This window comes from Denticeps clupeoides, chromosome 11 (assembly GCF_900700375.1).
Source record: "Denticeps clupeoides chromosome 11, fDenClu1.1, whole genome shotgun sequence".
Classification (NCBI taxonomy): Eukaryota; Metazoa; Chordata; class Actinopteri; order Clupeiformes; family Denticipitidae; genus Denticeps; species Denticeps clupeoides.
Window position 1 is genome coordinate 964,641 of NC_041717.1, and position 20,166 is coordinate 984,806.

The window sequence follows — 20,166 nt, forward strand, 5'->3', positions numbered from 1 at the left end:
TAGATCAGAAAACTGACATACCATAATATTCAAATTTTAGAATGGTGCAACAACCATTGAAAATAATTGAAGGGTCTAGGAATTGTGAAATGGAAACATGGAGACATGTATGCATCATTCTACAGCTTGTGTTTCATTTTTTATCTTAGGCACTACACCCTCTTTAAACCTTCAAATCCGACAACAGAAGACAACATATTTTTGCACATTTTAAATAGTTTTTAATTTGTTTTATTTCACATATTCTTCTCTACATTATATAATGATGGGGTCACAACCAACTGCAGACATACGGAAAATGACTTTCTTTCCTAACGTGCATTCAAATGTATTCCAGACACACAAAAGACAGCATTCAACACACAGTGAACTTTGTGTGCCTGACCCCAGAACTTAGTCTTTTCTAATATGTCAAAATCTATAGTGATGTTTATTAGGACAGACACAATTTCAATACAGTTATGACAATTTTACAATATTTATATTTAAGGCAAAAAAACACATATTTGAACAGAAGACTGTAAATACAATTTCTTTAAATACAATAAGTTATTTTATGTTAGCACACATGAGTGAAAAATGTCATCATGAATCTTAGCTGCTTGTTGCAAGTTCTGAGGTAATTTTCAAACTTGCACATTCATTGGAGGGGAAACCCCCTCCAGTCAACATGCATGCATAAATTTTGGACTAGAGATATGTGTGCATATTAAGAACCAATTTGATTCCACTGCTGTAATTATTCTAAAATTGAGTACGCATATCTCGATTTAGCAGAACAGCCATGTAGTCAGGTCACTCAGAATCTCACCTGTCTCAAAACAAGACAAACATGGTCTCTGATGGGTAAATAGATTATGAGCAGTACATTAACTGTACTACAAACACTGAATCCACAAGAAGCCCATTTCCACTTCTCAGAGACCACACCGGCTGGAGATCAAGTCATCCCAAAAGATACACAAACAGATTTTACACACACATCTCACACCATCTTCATTTAGAAACACCACAGGTTACGCAGTATACAGTTTGAAATAAAGTGTACAAAATGTGTTGTCCTGGAACTGGCCGTATTTGATGAGACTGGCACAGATGCAGTCTTTGTCCTCCTCGTGTCTTTGCTGCACCTGAGAAGCCGTTCCCCTTATAAGCCACCATAGGCGTAACGATCTTTAAAAAAAAAAAAAAAAAAAAGTTTGACATCATTTGAAGACAGGCACCGTGCTGGTGGAAACTTGGTGCCCAGTTCAGTGGGACATCTCTAAGGGACAGGGGTCATGTTGAGAGCCTCTGAGTGGAGGTCAGGTAGTGTTCGTTCTGGTCTCAGACAGACAGCAAGACGCTGAAAAAGAATCAACAGAGAATGAAAGTGGTTATAAACAGAAATGTAAGAAGTCACTGGTCTGCAATAAGCATCAACATTTTCAGAATGCAAATCAATGTTTAAATCAGGGTTGAGCTTATGGCCATCATAGTGAAGGGGAATGATTGAGATAAACAGACCCCACATAGACTGCAGATAGTCATTATTTTTCTTTGGAATTTGGGGAAGTCATTCCCCATTCCCCTTTCTTCCCTGTAGACTCTTGTCACAAGGATGCTGTGCACCCTGCTGACAGCAGGACCAGCTGACCTCCCTGCACCGTGCAGGGAGGCGGCCCTGGACCCTCCAGCGACCGCTTACCGCACCCTTGGATGGTGCCTTCTGGGTACATGCAGCCCCTCTCGCTACACGCCCCCGCTGGCAGTGTGACCAGCTCCCCTCCCTGCACCGCACAGGAAGGCGGTCCCGGACCCTACGGAAACCGTTTACTGCACCCCTGGGCGGTGCCTTCTGGGTACATGCAGCCCCTCTCGCTACACGCCCCCGCTGGCAGTGTGACCAGCTCCCCTCCCTGCACCGCACAGGAAGGCAGTCCCGGACCCTCTGGCGACCATTTACTGCCTGACCCTCTCGCCAGTGTCCCACAACGCGGGGTCTTCCTGCACAGGATCCTGGCTGGTGCTGGGTGTGGTGGTGGGGCAGGGTTCGATCCATGGCTCGGGCTCTGGCCGATCGAACTCTGCATTCAGTTGCTCCAGGAAGTCCCGATAACCCATCTTGTTTGTCTCTCCCTGCTGCCAAAGGGCTGCGCCCCAGCCCCATTCTGACCCAGTCAGATGCGCGAGTATGGTGGTGATCTTGTTCGCGTCTGAGAGTGAGGGAAGAGCAGCAAAGTACACACCACAGGATGTCAACAAGGGCTGGCATGCACATGCTGCTCCAGAGAAGGGTCCAGGCACCATGGGTACTTCCCACCGGGGGCTGGGCGCTTTGCTAGAGATGGTGGAGGACCAGTGGCGTGGAGGGTGGTGGATGTTCTCTGCAGCAGATGAGGGCGCTGGTGCTGCGCTGACATTCTGCTGGGGAACAGAGGGAAGGCGTCTCCATGACCGGAGCTGGAGAGGCGGACTCCCTGCGAGGCAGTCTCAGCAGCGCAGTTCTGCCCTCTTCCACCAGCTTAGCCCTGCGTCACCATCTTCCTCCTCACTGTCCAGCTTTCTCTTGTCCTCATCGCCCCCCAGGAAGTCACGTGGGTCCCCACAGACCTCGCGATGACCGCGGAGGGGCGCAATGGGCGGACCATCCCGGCCACGACCGTCCACCAACTCACGTCATCCTCGCTCTCATCGTCGTCCGTGTCATCCCATTGGACCCCCCAGGGATCGTCCACCCTGCTTACACCCTTGAGCCAGGGTGCGATCAGCTCCCGTGAGCAGAACTCCGGCCATTCTGGCTGGAGCCAGCTAATCTCCCCACTGGAGCAACACTTCCGTTCCGGGTTCTGCGGATCACTTTGGGATCAGCTCCTTGCCGCGGCTCGACCCCCAAATCACCAGAAAGAAACCGTTCAACCAGTACGTGGGGGTCGTATCCTGGTCCTGGCATGTCTCGCCGCGGAACTGCCCGACCCCACAGGCGATCCTCCAGCTCTCCCCACTGGCACACACACTCACCACGACTTGCTGAGTTCGTCTGCGAGGTCTTCTTCCTCTGCCTTTTACCTTTGCGCCTTAGGTTGGGGCTGTGACATTCTGTCATGTCCGCGAGTTGACAAGGGAAGGAAGCGCAGAGGCGGGACATACTGGGAAACAATTATTTACTAACAAGAAATAAAAATGGCACGAGGGCCAAAAAGGGGAGAACAAAACCCGTTGAACAGTCCACATAAATGTTGCAGCCCTGAGTGGCTGCTCCAAAGTTCCTTATAACCAGCCCTGCAGACTGGTACCAGGTGCGTCTCCAGGTGCACCCAATCCTGACACTAATAACTAATACATCTTCACCAGCACTGCAAGCACAGCACACAGTGACACAAAGAAATGTGTCCTCTGACTGATGGTGACCTATTCCTTCATAATCAGTGATCAGTTTGTCCACCCACCTTTTGAGGATTTTCTCAATTGGATGGACCCAAAATTTCAATGTTTTGATTCCCAAGCCATTTAATTATAATTTTTTGGCCTTATGGCACAGTGCACCATGATGGCATTGGAAAGGGTATCGTTCTTCACCAAACAATTCTTGGATGGTTGGGAGAAGTTGCTGTTGCATGATGTTTTGGTACTATTCTATATTCATTAAAATGTTCTTAGGCAACATTGAGTGAGCCCACTCCCTTGGATGAGCAACAGATTCACACATGAATGGTCTCAGGATGCTTTACTGTTGGCACGAGACAGGACTGATGGACTTTTCTTCTCCGGACAATGGGAAAGGGCTTCATCAGAGAAAATGACTTGACCCCAGTCCTCAGCAGTCCAATCCCTGTACTTTTTTTTAGAATATCAGTCTGTCCTTGATGTCTTTCTTGGAGAGAAGTGGCTTTTTTGCTGCCCCTCTTGACACCAGGCCATCCTCCAAAAGTCTTTGCAGATGCTCTCACACCTGCCTGCTGCCATTCCTGAGTAAGCTCTGCACTGGTGGAAATGTTTGTTTTTTCTTTCGTTTTTTGCAATTCATCTGATCATTCTTCATAACATTCTATATGCAAATTGCCATAATAAAAACAGAACCAGCAAACTTAACTATGGATATCTGTACATTTTTTGCTGTATATACTATATTAATATGTACCGTTTTTGTTTTTGTTTTTGTTTTCATTCTTTGAACTAATTTTTAAGGAATAAGTTTGAGGAGTTAGAGAATTTGGAAATCTTCATCATTTAGCCTTTCCTAATGATTAGTAGTACCATAAGCCAATTAAGGCCTGCAATTTAAGAAGGGGTGCCCATCCTTTTGCATCTTTTTGACACTGTGTAATGTGGTACAGGTCACTGTGATCTGAACAAGTCACTGGTAAGTGGTCCTAAGGTCAGCTCATCTCAGCTATGCTCATGCCCCAGCATATTTATCAACCAGATCCAAAAATAACAATATTTCTCACCTGTTTCAGAGATCCAGGGGTCCACACCAACTTGTAGACCATGTAGACTGGAATCCACATGAATGAAGAAGCACCAATGATATAACCCACAGTGATGCTCCAGTCCGGGTACTTATAGTCAAACAGTGTAAGGGGCTGAGGGTTGAGCAGCGAGCTGATTATAATGTACTAAGAGATGAAAGCATGAAAAGAGCAGATTACATTTTACATTTCATTTTAGTCTTGGTTGGGTCTGATTTTCATGTCAATCATTATCATTACTCCTCAAATGAAGGTGATGAAGGTTACTAGTCAAAAACATGCCAAAAATGTGAATGAATTTTCAATCAGTAACCATGTACTGAGAATCTAATGATTCTAGATAAAAACGTGAAAATGTCAGCTGGAGTATAAACTGAGATTCCATATGCAAACTGGAGCCAGAGATTCACAGGCCAATTAAATTAACATTTGAAGGGATGGGATCTGAGAAAATGAACTGGAGGGAAATGCAATTTTAAGAAAGCAATATAGACTGTTCCTGCCATCCTGCTTAAAAAAATCACAGGAGCTCACACCAGACCCTTAAATTAAACATATTCATGATATGCTAGTACTGGATACCAATAATTCATGCATATAATAAGACCTGGTTCATGTCATTTAAACAAATAGACTGTTAATTAATATGAAATGAAAATGAATTGATAGACTCTAAACAACCAACGAATGCTACAGGAGAGAAGAAACAAGAAACAAATAAATTAAGGGACACTGAGATGTAGGAGAAGGAGAGCTCATATGGGAATAGGGGAGCGGATAAAACAGAAGTAGAAGGATGGAGATAAATATAGAGAAAACCAGTGGGAATATCAGATACAATTGATGGCTTGAAATGCTCATGGAGTTGCAAGTTTCAGTAATAAAATCTCCCAGATTTAATTTAGTATTTCAGATAAAGGCTTAAAATTAAATCTCATTCATAAAAAAAACGTATCACCCTGCAGATTTGCACCGACTTACAGTATTCATTTCATATCAGTCTTCTGATGGAATTTTCATGTATTTATGATCTCTGTCTGTTAAAAAAAAGATGCTCTGAATCTATTATTGTTTGTTCATTAGAAATCAAATACCTGGATAAATTCCAGTTTGTGTCATCAACTGTTACACTGCAGAATGCATATCCCAAAAAGGGACATAGTTGCAGGGGATTTCATGTTTGAACTGACAAAATGTGAAAAGTTGTTTAGTGACACATGTTTAAATGTCAGTATATCCTGCAATGGATGTTCCACCGAAACTTACAGCTAGAAATGCTGGACTGATGGCGACCCAACACACCTTCCAGAACAACCCAGGTGTGTAGCCCAGCATGGCCTTAATGTCATTGCTGAATCGCCTGATCCCTGAATCATGACATAAAGTGCAAAAATTGGAACAATGACAATGGCTCAGTTGGAAAAAAAATGACAATGGAATATTCTCACCATAGAACCAAGAAACTGCAATAGCTTCGAGAAAGCCAACTGCAATTATTGAGCAACCAACTCCAAACTCTTCCAACAATTTAACCACATATGCTCCACCCTGCCAAGACAATAAGCACATGAAATGGGCAAAAGTACAGAAGGTAAAATGCCACTTAAGTCAAAAAGCATCAAAATGGAACCTGGGGGATTCTGACACAATTACAACACTGCGGTTAAATGTATGCACAGTTATGATACATATATATTTGTACTGAGTGGACCCTCCCTTAACAAGCACACACTGCTGTCTTTGCATATGTCTCTGAACAATTTACAATCATGCTACATAATTGTTATGTACTCACATTGGTAAGGGTGCTGAGAGAGCCCATGAAGCAAACAACAACAAGGCCCAGGACTAACAACTCCCTTCTGTGTGTCAGGTAGTCTGGATACTCATCCATAACAGCAGTGATAATGGCCTCCAGCCCACCAAACTATAAGAAGAAGCAGAGATGTTTGCTCTTGCACTATTCAATATACGGTACATTGTCTGTAGTTTTGTCTGTGTATTTCTGCATAAGAAATCTGGGTTAAGTTTGAATAAAAATGGGTTAAGTTTGAATAAAACAAATTTAACATTAAACCCAAGTGCTATATGTTCATAACGTAAGCATAATGTATAGTATTGAAGTTGATGCACAAAAATACTAAAATACTCAAATGACTGTAAACCACAAGTTTCTTAAGCTAATTTAATTTCCTTGCAAATTGTACAGGGAACAAAGGAAAGAGACATAATTAGTAAACCTTCCTTTATTGTAGGCTATTTTGAACCCTAGGTAATCATTGACCGTTGTCCCCTAGGATGATACCCATGACTATGGCTCTCTCTGCTATTGATTTGGTTATTGTTCAACTGAAGCTTTAAATATGACCTTGGAGTAGCATTAGTCCTTTTCCTCTGAGGTGGGAGTGAGGGCAGTGTTATAGTAACTCTCTATTTGTCAAGTGTTATTATGAGCCCAGTTTAAAGTGCTTTGGCTTTGCATAGAGGCATATTTTCCAGTCTGCATCAAGTCTTCCCAATCCAGATGCATCTATATATGTTTGTGTGCAGCATAGTCAATGACAAGATTATAGCAAAAACTGTGGCTTCTTCTATGACAGCACGTCTTACACAATGCACCTTTATGCCATTATCATTGCATGTCTCACCATACCGTGCTGTCCAGTCCCAATGTGATCATCATCATGAAGAAGATAATGGCAAAAAATGTAGATCCCATCATATTTGCTATGGCCTCTGGGTAGGTAATGAAGAGTAGACTGGGTCCTAGTGAAGAGATTAATTCAGCACAAGGGTCAATACACTGAACATAATTCCTGCACTGGAACTGTACTGCACATGGTGCATATCATTTGAACTCGCCTTTGTCTCTGGCCACGTCCTCCACATTTACCCCCCTCTTCTGAGCCATGTACCCCAGAACAGTGAAAATGACAAACCCAGATACAAAACTCGTCAGACAATTCACAAGGCTTGTCACTATGGCATCCCTGCAACGCAATCCAGACAAGTAAAGTGTTAACATGGTTGAGAAAATTACACACACACAACACAACAGTTATAACCTGGGATCACACACCATGCGTTTATGAATGGCTTCCGTATTACAAGCTTTCATTCACAAGTCAGAGAGCTGGACTGTGACCATCTAGCAGCAGCAATACTGACAACACACAGAATCACTGCTTCACATCAGGCTTAATGAAATTGTCTGTTTAGGCCACAGCCATCACTCTCCCTTGAAATCACATTTAGGCCTGAGTTATAACTCTTGTTGTAAAGACCAATAAATGTCACTGTTTGGTATAAGTGTGGCATGGACTGTAAATGCAAATGAATGAGATAATGTGCTATAGATAATCTCATCACACTGGAAGCTGCACATGGATCGTTCATAAGAATAGCACATCTGCTTATTTGCCATTGCTGCTGGCAGTGAGTGGGCTCACCCATTGCTGAGGTCAAGGGGCACACTGTTCCTAACAATTGCTTTCATATGGTTCACAAAAGTGTTTCTCGAACGAGGGGAATGCCACGGGCGAAAAGTGGAAAACTGAATGTGAAGTGATTGTGAAAGTGCAGGACAGGACACTGCAGTTACACAACGAAATGTGTCCTCAACCCATCATCTTGGTGAGCAGTGGGCAGCCACGAAAGGCACCTGGGGAACAGTGTGTGGGGACGGTACTTTGGTCAGTGGCACCTCAGTGGCAACTTGACTATTCGGGATTTGAACCGGCAACTTTCGGATTGTGGATCCTTTCCTTACCCGCTAGGTCATCCGCTGCTCATTTTTAAGGACATGTATTGAAATGTATAAATGTCATTGTTTGTGAAATTGAGGACAGCATATTCTCCAACCTGTAGCAGTTATTAGTGAATGGGTTGTAGCTAGAAAGAGCGAGAAGCACTCCAAATCCAGGACCCAAGGAGAAGAAGATCTGAGCAGCAGCGTCGACCCACACCTACAGTGATTCAAATAAAATACAGAAATGTTTAGCTAATAATAATTATTCCTGAATACACAATACTAATGTAAATTGATAAAATTCTGCATTTATTCATTTAATTTGAATTCATTATTCCACTAAAGGGTCGTGGGGGGCTTTAATATATCCCAGCAATTATGGGTGCAAGCAGGGACAGCTCTAGACATGGCCTCATAACACTTCACCAAACCTATATGGAAACCAGTGCACCTAGAAAAAATAAAAATGGATGAGCATGCAAACTCAAACCAAAGGCCCCTTCTTGCAAACCCTGTGCATGTTACTGCGAATACTGTGCAATTAATTATTTAATTAAAGTAACACCTGAGATATTCTTTACAAACACTATTTAACTAGTTATGTTTAGCCAGCTAAATAGTACAAACCCGATTCCAAAAAAGTTGGGACACTAAACAAATTGTGAATAAAAACTGAATGCAATGATGTGGAGATGACAAATGTCAATATTTTATTTGTAATAGAACGTAGATGACAGATCAAACGTTTAATCTGAGTAAATGTATAATTTTAAAGGAAAAATATGTTGACTCAAAATTTCACAGTGTCATCAAATCCCAAAAAAGTTGGGACAAGTAGCAATAAGAGGCTGGAAAAAGTCAATTTGAGACTAATGAAGAGCTGGAAGACCAATTAACACTAATTAGGTCAATTTGCAACATGATTCGCTATAAAAAGAGCTTATCAGAGGGGCAGTGTCTCTCAGAAGCCAAGATGGGGAGAGGATCACCAACTCCCATAATGTTGCGCAGAAAGATAGTGGAGCAATATCAGAAAGGTGTTACCCAGCGAAAAAATTGCAGACATTGCATCTATCATCATCAACTGTGCATAACATCATCCGAAGATTCAGAGAATCTGGAACAATCTCTGTGCGTAAGGGTCAAGGCCGTAAAACCATACTGGATGCCCGTGATCTTCGGGCCCTTAAACAACACTGCACCACAACCAGGAACGCTACTGTAAAGGAAATCACAGAATGGGCTCAGGAATATTTCCAGAAACCATTGTCAGTGAACACATTCAATCGTGCCATCCGCCGTTGCCAGCTGAAACTCTACAGAAGCCATTTCTAAGCAAGATCCAGAAGCTCAGGCATTTTCACTGGGCCAGGGATCATTTAAAATGGAGTGTGGCAAAATGGATGACTGATCTGTGGTCAGACGAGTCATGATTCGAAGTTCTTTTTGGAAATCTGGGATGCCATGTCATCCGGACCAAAGAGGACAAGGACAACCCAAGTTGTTATCAATGCTCAGTTCAGAAGCCTGCATCTCTGATGGTATGGGGTTGCATGAGTGCATGTGGCATGGGCAGCTTGCATGTCTGGAAAGGCATCATCAATGCAGAAAAATATATTCAGGTTCTAGAACAACATATGCTCCCATCAAGATGTCATCTCTTTCAGGGAAGACCCTGCATTTTTCAACAAGATAATGCCAGACCACATTCTGCATCAATCACAACATCATGGCTGCGTAGGAGAAGGATCCGGGTACTGAAATGGTCAGTCTGCAGTCCAGATCTTTCACCTATAGAGAACATTTGGCGCATCATAAAGAGGAAGGTGCGACAAAGAAGGCCCAAGACGATTGAACAGTTAGAGGCCAGTATTAGACAAGAATGGGAGAGCATTCCTACTTCTAAACTTGAGAAACTGGTCTCCTCTGTCTGTTGAGACGTCTGTTGAGTGTTGTAAGAAGAAGGGGAGATGCCACACAGTGGTGAAAATGGCCTTGTCCCAACTTTTTGGGGATTTGTTGACACCATGAAATTCTGAATCAACATATTTTTCCCTTAAAATGATACATTTTAAATGATCTCAGTTTAAACTTTTGTTCCCTGATTTATGTTCTATTCTGAATAAAATATTAGAAGTTGGCACCTCCACATCAAACATATAGGAATCTAATTTGGGAAAGGGCAAGGCTTACTTATGCAGGGCACACTCCACACATGACCACACCATAAACCACAACACAACCACAACCTTCATTAAAACCATGTGACCCTGAGTACTAAGACTCAGGCCACTGCTTGGACCTGACCGGCTGGCGCACACAGACCCACTGACCCAACATCATAAAACAACCATACACCATATTTCAGTCATACCAGGCACCTTCACAAACCCACACCCACTCTCATTCCTCACACATGCACACACACACAGTGATGGACAGATGGAAAGATCAGACCCATAACCCCTGGTGCAGGTACTCTTTTAAAGGAGCACTGGTGTAGGTAGTTAATCAGGAAGGGGCGGAGACAGCACTCAGTTCATGAGTGCTCATGGTGGAAATTTTTTTTTTTGCTTTTATATAAAATAAAATGATTTTATTAACACTATTCACCAACCACAATGTTTGGCGCAGGAAGTCGTGTGTGCGTTTTTCAAGAAAAAAAATGTAATTAACTCACTGGTTCTTCAGAGTTTGGAGCCATGATGTTTTGGATCGTGGGAGTCCTAAATAGTGTGTGTAATCCAGCCATGATTTCATAAAATCATGAATGACTTTTTCCAAATCACAGTGTGATAAAGAGGGTTTACATTTAGAGATTATTCTCAAGTGACAGAAAAATTTTGTTTGTCAAAACTGAGCTTGGCATCGAAGAATACATCCGAGTCTCCCAGGTTAGAAGTAGTGTGGGAGACTGGATCTGGTGGAGACAAATATAATGACATAAGTTTTATTATTATTTAGTTGGAGAAAATGAGTTCCCATCCATCCAGAGTAGAGTGGTTATCAGTGTTAAAGGCAATACTAAGGTTTAATAAAGTAGTTGGCAACCTTTAAGACACAAAGAGCCATTTGGACCTGGTTTCCACAAAAGCGAAAGCATTGGGAGCCACAAATGTAAAATTAAAACAACGTTGCATATTGTTACGTCCCTGGGTGCTTGTTAGTGATTGCTGACTCCACCCATGGACTGGTAACTAATATTAGGAGGCCTGAAGCAGGAGGACAGTGGCTTAGTGCTCACGTAGGCTAGAGAATTGCTTGTGAAATTTTACTTATGCACAGAAAATAGTTGCGAGGATAGAAAGGTGGGGATCCTCAAAGATTGCAGCTGTGTGGGAGGGTGTGAATGCTGCCAGAAAACCATTTTATTTGTGTTTTATTACGAATATGCGTGTAGAATCCGATGATGCGATGAATGCTTCATTCATTGAAGTATTCATTCAAATTAAACCTCTAAAATTAAATAAACTTCAGTAATTATTTATTTTCCAAAGCCACAGGGAGCCGCAGTGTAAGGATGAAAGAGGATCCCTGGTTTAATAGGACAAATATAACATTCTCTTCAGAGTCTAGTGTCAGGAGCAGATTGTTAGTCACTTTCAGCAAGGCTGTTTCAGTGCTAAGCCTTTCAAAAGGGCTCCAGGATCTCAGAAAAGTTAAGAAATGGTAAAAGCTGAGATAAGATGGCAAATGACGGCAAAACTCGGGTAGAAAAAAAAAATTACTAAATGCGTGCAACATGTTATAGAAAGCAAGGAGTCTGACACTTATTTCAACTAAGGAAATAATTCTACTTCATAACACATATACATCCAGTAAAGCTTATTATACACTGAACACAACATCGTGATCAAGAGTGATGCATGGGTGTTCGTTCATTCGAACTGTTTTTGTAAGAGCTGCCATTAAAGGCTGCTGTCAATGTCTCTGCATTGCTTAGTGATTGCTGCGATTGCATCAGTGATGTTTGGGTTTTTCCACTTCTGCTGAGGTCTTCTGTTGTGTTGTTGCTGTGTATCATGTCAATGGCAGATGATTGTCTGCAAAGTTCCTCAGCTGGGCTTATGTCCACCTTCCAGACTTGAGAACTTATCGAGAAGGAGTACATTTACATTAACATTTATGACATTTGACAGACGCCCTTATCCAGAGCGACTTACAACGTGCTTAAGTTACCATCGATGAAGAGATCAATTCCGGTTCACTAGGACCCCAACTATGAAAACATCTTAGGAGTACCTAACATGCTTCACTCTAGGCTTACACCTTGTGGTGAAACCAGCAAACTCTTACTCTACAAGATTTTGGAAAAGTCAGGATAAAAGGCTGGAACAATCTTGACCTCTCTGCTTCTCTGCCCCCAAAGCCAATGCTTGTTCCAAAGCCCACGGACCCGAAATTGCAGAGCTTTGTCCCACTGAGAGGAGTTACAGCAGCTCAGCATCTGGTTGGAGAAGATGATAGGTTTGATATTACATCTCACCACCACCATTGGATCATATTATAGCCCAGGTCAGAGATTGCATATTTCCTGAAGCCGCTTCTCCATCACTGGTCCCCACAACACCAACGGCCCCAAAGCCACTTCTCCATCAGTTCCAGCTCTTCATCATCTAGCTCTGCCTGTGCCAGAGTTTGCAGCTCCAGCAGGGTTTGCAGGTTCTCCATCAATGCCATCTCTATGTCACCTGGCAGGGATGCCAGCAGCAGAACCTGAACTTCCAGTCCTGACAACAACTGGGCTGGGAAGACAGCCTCTTTATCCCTCTTCCTTCTCTCTGCATCTCTCTCCCCTGTCCTTCTGCAGGAATGATATTCTCCTGTGCTCCAGTGCCCTGTGTGTGCTCTCCTACCCCTGATACTCCACCTGGCCCTGAGGACAGGGGAGACTGATCCAATTAGGTCCTGGCACCTGAAGAGGGACAAATGGGCGGACCATGAAGGAAAGCTTGGTGGACCATACTTCCTGGAGCCTAGTAAAGGGAGGAGAGGGCAGGACCTTAAAAGGACAGTGATGGACAGCCAGCTTTTTGTCTTGACATGTGGAGAGAGGGTCTCCTAGTTCCTTGGCCCACACTGAGGAGAAGCCCTCATTCCCCAGCCATTCAGACTTTGCCACTGCCTGTCCCACCAAAGTATTTTACAATCATGTTCAAGTTGTGCATACTGATTTGTGCTTGATACACTAATGTGAGACGTGGCTGGGCATATAGTTGGAGCATTACTATTGTATGGCAGTTAAATTACCAACAAAAACCATGTTAAAAGCCAGTGAAACATCATTAAGAAGCTGTGGTTGCACAACATTCATATTGGACAAAACTACCAAGATGCAGCACATGCGTTCGGTGGTGAAAAGGATTAAATCAATCATAATAATTACTTCTGATTGACCCTGATCAGAAATAATTGTGTTAATCTGTCACCTGTGGTTCATGAAAACACATACCTATACCAGTTTCACATACCTATACAAGTTCATCCTGCCTGTGTTATGATATTCCATACTGTTTTATATTTCACATACTTCTCCATGGATGATTTGCAAAATAACAAAAATGTCTACCTGAAGGTACTGGAGGATTTTGAAGAAACTTGGTTCATGTATACATTTGTGTTGATGTAGTTTCTAGATTTCAAAAGACTTTCAAAAATCTTCAAAATGCCTTTTGAAGGGGAAACCATTTGCATGTTAATCGTACTTTTACTTATTTTTCAATCAATTTTGCAGTGTATATCCACTTATTTGAGATTCATTATCCTTGACTCACGCTGGTTTCTAGTAGTTTCTCCCACTTAGGCTTCAGGTAGAAGACCACACCTCTCCAGGCCCCAGGAAGTGTGGCTCCCCGTATGAGGAGGATGAGGAGAACCACATAGGGCAGTGTGGCTGTCACCCACACCACCTATGGTCACCATGTAGGAAGAAATATTGCACTTACAGAGCCTGAATTGTACTAATATAATGAATGATCAGCAGCATATCTTCACTCACCTTTCCTGAGGTTTTGACCCCCTTCCATAGGCTGAAGTAGACAATGGTAAAGATGAGGAAGAGGCAGAGTGTGAGTTGCCAGCGGATGCCACCAATATTACGCAGGCCAGAGGAGTTCTGGATCTCTAGAACATTTCTTCTGTAATAGAAAAATCCCAACATGAGCAAGTTCTGAACTTTTTCCGAAAAAAATGAGGCCATCAAGTCTTTCAGTTCATGCAAGTTAATTTATAATATTTACTGGGAGAGGAGCAGTTTCCCAAATATATCATAGTAAAAACAAAAGGAACAATTGAAAGAATTCCCACAGATCCCACCAAACCTCTCCAATGTTGGGTAGACCAAGCAGTCACAGGAAAAGAAGAATTTGGTGGGATCCACCTCTAACTGGTGTCGGAGGAACATCCATGGGACCAGATTGTTCAGCATTTTAATAAACTTGCATTTGCACTCATCTTTCAATGCAACATGACAGTTTATGCAAAGGTAAATCAACACCATAATCAAGATTGAATGCCTAAACGAACCCAGAGCCATCCAGAAGCCAACCCAACAACAATGTTTTGGATTCTTTCAAACACAGGATAGAGTTTAGTGCTAAATGGACCCATGCATGCATTTTTCTAATTTATGAAGCGTGTTGGAATAATTTAATCATTTAACAAACACTTACGTGTAGAACTCTTCAGCTGGCGATCTGGAGTAGTTTGTCCAGTTCACATTACCCTTCACAAAATAATTGGTGCAATTTTCTGTGTTCCAAGGGTTGTTGCAGTTGGTCCAGGGCAGGTCACTGGTGAAGGAGGAGTAGAAGTAGAAGAGAGCCCAGGCAATAATGGTGTTGTAGTAGAAAGACACGTAGAGGGCAATAATGCAGATTGCAAATCCAGTTCCTAAGGCCAAAACAAAAGCCTGATATTACAGCAGGTTTGAATCAGCCTGACACAGTGAGGTTGTAGAGGTAGATCTTTGATGACTCTGCAATGGTTGGACTCATCACTAATGGAGGGAGAATAAAAAAATGACCGGGGACTTTGTAGAGTGGAGCACAACACAAATGCAATCCACAAAAACGGCAGCGCCGGCTGTACATGCTTCACAGGCTCAGGTCTTTTGGCATGCAAGGACCACTCCTGAAGAGAGGAGTCACCAATCTTCTGGAGAAGCAATTACCACTCAGGACAGAAAAATACTAAACATGAGGATCGTGAGAGCCAGCCCTGTTTTAAAATGCGTCTGGACCCAGTGGAGGCTGTGACTGACATCACTGATGGGCAATATTTCCCACCCCACACAGGAGACTCTGACGGGACTGAGCATCTCCTTGACGCTGCCCATGACCCTGTCCTGGCCAGAACACCCCACAAAGACACACCAAGGAAGTGCACTCATCGATTTCAGGAAGGCCCTGAACCTGATGGACCAGGACTTCATCACCCTCCTTCACCTGCCAGTGGTCCACTGTGAACTCTCCAGAGCCATCATGTGCCTGGATGGATGCCCCCTGGGGTCACTACCCCATCCACCTCACAACTGACATTGCCCATGAGGAGGTGATTAGGTTCACCCTCACATCCTGGGACATCCCTGGTGGGCGACCCATGACCCTTGTATTCAGTGGAGCAGGGGATGTCTCCTGCAAAGTGCACATGCCAGCCGTCTTCCATGGGCCCCAGACCATGAAGATCGACCTCGCTGTAACTCTTACTGAACTCCGCCTGCGCGTAGGCACTGCCCTATGCCTCATGCCCTGCTTATGTGCTCTGTACTGCCCACACACCACCAATGCCCAGCCGCACAGCTACACAGCCAAAGCTCTCCAGAACCTGAACCTGGACCTCTCTGGGCGGCATAATCCGGCCCTCCATGTCGCCACCAGCAGCCCCATTCTTCTCTGCATTCAGTCTTCTGACCTGCTACCCCCTGCCCTATAACAATCAATGAATCAATCTTTATTTATATGCTGCTTTTTACATAATACATTGTCATAAAACGCTTAACAAATAGTGCTCAAAGCCCCAGGAGCGCTTTGGCTAGTAGCCTAGTGGGTAACACACTCGCCTATGAACCAGAAGACTCAGGTTCAAATCCCAGGCAGGTGAACAGAGACGATGAGAATAGGTAACGAGGAAGATGAAGAAGGAGGATGCAACCGCATGACATCATGAAACCGGGGTTTAATTTGTGAAGCACAGAACAGGGGAGAATTCCGAGACACTGTTGAACTTTCCCTGTAACTACTGATTATAAGTCGCTCTGGATAAGGGCATCTGATAAACGCTGTAAATGTAAAATGTTAATGTAGAGCAAGCCAGAGGCAACAGTGGCAAGGAAAAAGCTCCCTCTAAAAGCTAGAAAACCTTGAGGGGAACCTAGAATCACCAAGGTGAACCCATCCTCCTCTGGTCAGCCCTAGTTTACAATGAAATACATCCAAATATTATGGCATATGAAGGTTATTATGGTCAACTTATGTACAATGAATTAACATCCAGGTTGTGTGTTAGAGTCTCAGCAGGTGACTATCAGATGGGGTCAGCAGAGGGCCGAGTAGGAGAGCCCATGGAGGTCGTGTGATCACTCCAAACCAGGCAGGATATACGATCCATAGTGGAATTAATGGGAAGGAAAGAGAAAGGAGAAGAGTGAGTTAGTGATGAGCAATAGCAATAAATGACTGAAAAGTCACTGAACAGAGAACTAGACATTTCTGGCGGCACTACCTATAGTAGCGTTACTTGTTGTTAGTGTTGTTAAAGGATAAATTGTATAAGTAGGTTTTTAGCCTGAACTTAAATACTGATACTATGTCTGAATCCCGTACATTCCTCTGAAGATTGTTCCAATGATTTAGGGCTGAATAAGCAAATGCTAATTTCCAGCAGTGACTTTGCGTAAATGGGGAGCAGCCTCCCAGAGAACAAAGGGAGCATGGTGGGTTATGAGGGACTAGGGACATTACTAAACTGGAGCAAGACCATGCAAAGCTTTATAGGTGATAAGCAGACAATTCAGAGTTTTGGAAGAGCTAAACTTTATTTAATGACGCAGCAGATCAACCAGACAACAGAGAATTACAGTAATCCAGTCTAAATGTTATGAGTGTGTGAACTATGAGAGATGGAGAGAAACTTCCTAACTAGCAATGTTTCTTAGGTGGAAGTACGGCATCCTGGAAATATTTTGAATGCGACAATGAAATGACAAATCAGCATCAAAAGTCACACCCACATTCTTTACAGATGTACTAGGACCAGCTGAAAAACTAGCACACTCCAATCTACAGTGGGTATGGAAAATATTCAGACTCCCTTAAAATTTTGACTCTTTGTTAAATTGCAACCATTTGCTAAAATCATTTAAGTTATTTTTCTCCCTCATTAATGTACATACAGCACCCCATATTGACAGAAAACACAGAATTGTTGACATTTTTGCAGATTTATTAACAAATAAAAACTGAAATGTCACATGGTCCTAAGTGACCAGATGCTGTCCATTTCTTCTGATCATCCTTGAGATGGTTCTACACCTTCATTTGAGTCCAGCTGTGTTTGATTATACTGATAAGACATGATTATGAAAGCCACACCCCCGTTTATATAAGACCTTGAAGCTCACAATGCAGGTCACAGCAAATGAGAATCATGAGGTCAAAGTAACTGCCTGAAGAGCTCAGATTCAAAATTGTTGAAAGGCACAGATCTGGCCATTGTTATAAAAAATATGCTGCATTTAAGGTTCCTAAGAGCACAGTGGCCTCCATAATCCCTAAATGGCTGAGCTCCAGAGATGCAATGGAGAGATGGGAAAAAGTTGTGGAAAGTCAACCATCATTGTAGCCCTCCACCAATCAGGGCACGAGTTGCATGACGCAAGCCTCTCCTCAGTGCAAGACATACGAAATGTTTGCTAAAATGAGAAATAAGATTTTCTGGTCTGATGTGACCAAAAGGTGTGTATGTGTGGAGCACTGATCATCACCTGTCTAATACAGTCCCAACAGTGAAGCATGGTGGTGGGGCAGCATCATGCTATAGGGTATTTTTTTGCAGCTGCAGGGACAGGACGACTGGTCCAATCGAGGGAATTATCCTGGATGAAAACCTTCTCCAGAGTGCTCAGAACCTCAGACTGGGCCGAAGGTTTATGTTCTAACAAGACAATGACCCTAAGGACACTGCTAAAATAATGAAGTAGTGGCTTCACAACAACTGTGTGACTGATCTTGAATTTATTATTACTTAGTCATTATTTATTATTAAACTTATTTTCAGCTTTCCCATTTTCTCTGACAACTCCACTGCTACGTTCCCTCCTCTGGCTTCCTGTAGAAGCACGCATCAGATTCAATTGATCATCGATCTCTCCAATTCACTAGCACTGCATCTTTCAAGATACAAGGAAATAATTAATCTAGACTCCTCTCTGTCTTGGCTACTAGGTGGTGGAATTAACTTTCACTAGATGTTCCAACAGCAGAGTCATTAAAGATCTTTAAATGAAAGCTGTAACATTCCTTTATATTTATTTTTGGGATCTTTAAGTTGGGATCTGAGTTATTAAGTGAATGTTTTATACAGATCGGGTCCTAGTGAACAAAATTTGGGATTTCAGTGATGGTCATTTTAAAGCACTTATGTAAGTCACTCTGGATAAGAGTTTCTGCCAAATGCTGTAAGTGTAAAAAAAAGCACTGTACGTCTAATTACAATTTCTCATTGCAACTGATACATCCATGTCTCACAGTCTCACATGGGGCTATGACATGGGTACTGCCGCATAGTGATTTACCTGTAACAATAGATTTTTTTTCTGGACAACATGTTAAATGTACAGCATTTATCAGACGCCCTTATCCAGAGCGAGTACAATCAGTAGTTACAGGGACAGTCCCCCCCTGGAGAACCCCAGATTTAAGCGTCTTGCTCAGGGCGCAATGGTAGTAAGTGGGATTTGAACCTCGCAGTATGTAACAGGTTTCCCACCTTTGAAAATCGGACAGATGTGCTTCCAGATGGAAATCGCGCCGGTGCGGTGGAACTGTCCCAGCGCCAGCTCCATGTAGAAAAGCGGGACCCCTCCAAATATGGCCATGAGGATGTAGGGGATGAGAAACGCACCTGCGGAGCACATGAACCGAAACGACACGTTTACTGCTCTTTTCATTCCAGAACGTTGAACTAAACTACACGGAGCGCGTTGGAAAGCACTCTACTCAATTTATTAACCATTTTAATAGCGACGGAGGTTTGTATTCAGTACGTAAATTACAAAAAAAAAAATCTGTACACGTTACAATTTTTAAAATAAGGTTTATACCGAAAGACTAGTTTGTTTGAATAAAGTTCACACACAAACTTTTTTTTCAAAATGAAAGTCTTACCGCCGCCGTTTTGATAACATATGTACGGAAACCTCCAGACATTCCCCAGGTCTACCGCGAAGCCAATTACAGATAACAGGAAATCCATCTTTTTGCTCCATTTGTCCCTGGAGTCCGTCTGGGTGATGGCCGGCGCTGCGTTTGAACTGTAGGCAGAGTTGGGGGGACCCTGGGCGCAGAGACCCCCAGTCAGAGGCGCTGAATCCTGCTGAGGCATCGCTGGTGGTGGACCAGTCGCTCCAGTGCTGCGCTCCTGTCTGAAGAGGAGGTGGGAGCAGCTCTGCCCCACCTGAGTGCACATGCAGCCCTGAATGAGATTAGAGGATCTCTTCACAGCCAGCATCGCACTAGTTCCAACTTCACTTATTACCTAGTCAACAGATCATCGAAACGAGGAACAATTAATATTACAAAAATACATACATGAAACACATGTCTTCTCGCTGTCTTTTGCAGGGGGGCGAAAGAGCAGCCCAGGACAGAACCAGAAGTGATGAAGACACTACCAAGATGACCACACTGGACTAGATGATGGTCCAACTGATATTCTCATTTGTACTAAACTTGCTATGCTGAAAGGTTG

The 20,166-nt window shown here is 43.1% G+C and overlaps 1 protein-coding gene across 1 annotated transcript; it reads right to left on the minus strand.

The window, feature by feature from the left end:
- Positions 1-1,076: 1,076 nt before the first annotated feature.
- Positions 1,077-19,811, minus strand: slc6a4b (solute carrier family 6 member 4b). The gene is made up of 13 exons (XM_028995965.1): positions 19,584-19,811; positions 19,186-19,320; positions 14,871-15,090; positions 14,198-14,336; positions 13,974-14,108; positions 8,313-8,416; positions 7,314-7,441; positions 7,105-7,217; positions 6,247-6,378; positions 5,900-5,999; positions 5,718-5,818; positions 4,431-4,598; positions 1,077-1,345 (listed from the first exon to the last, which is right to left on the minus strand). The coding sequence occupies exons 1-13, from the start codon at positions 19,798-19,800 to the stop codon at positions 1,265-1,267; spliced, it is 1,773 nt and encodes a 590-aa protein (XP_028851798.1). The 5' UTR covers positions 19,801-19,811; the 3' UTR covers positions 1,077-1,264.
- Between the last annotated feature and the right edge of the window lie 355 nt (positions 19,812-20,166).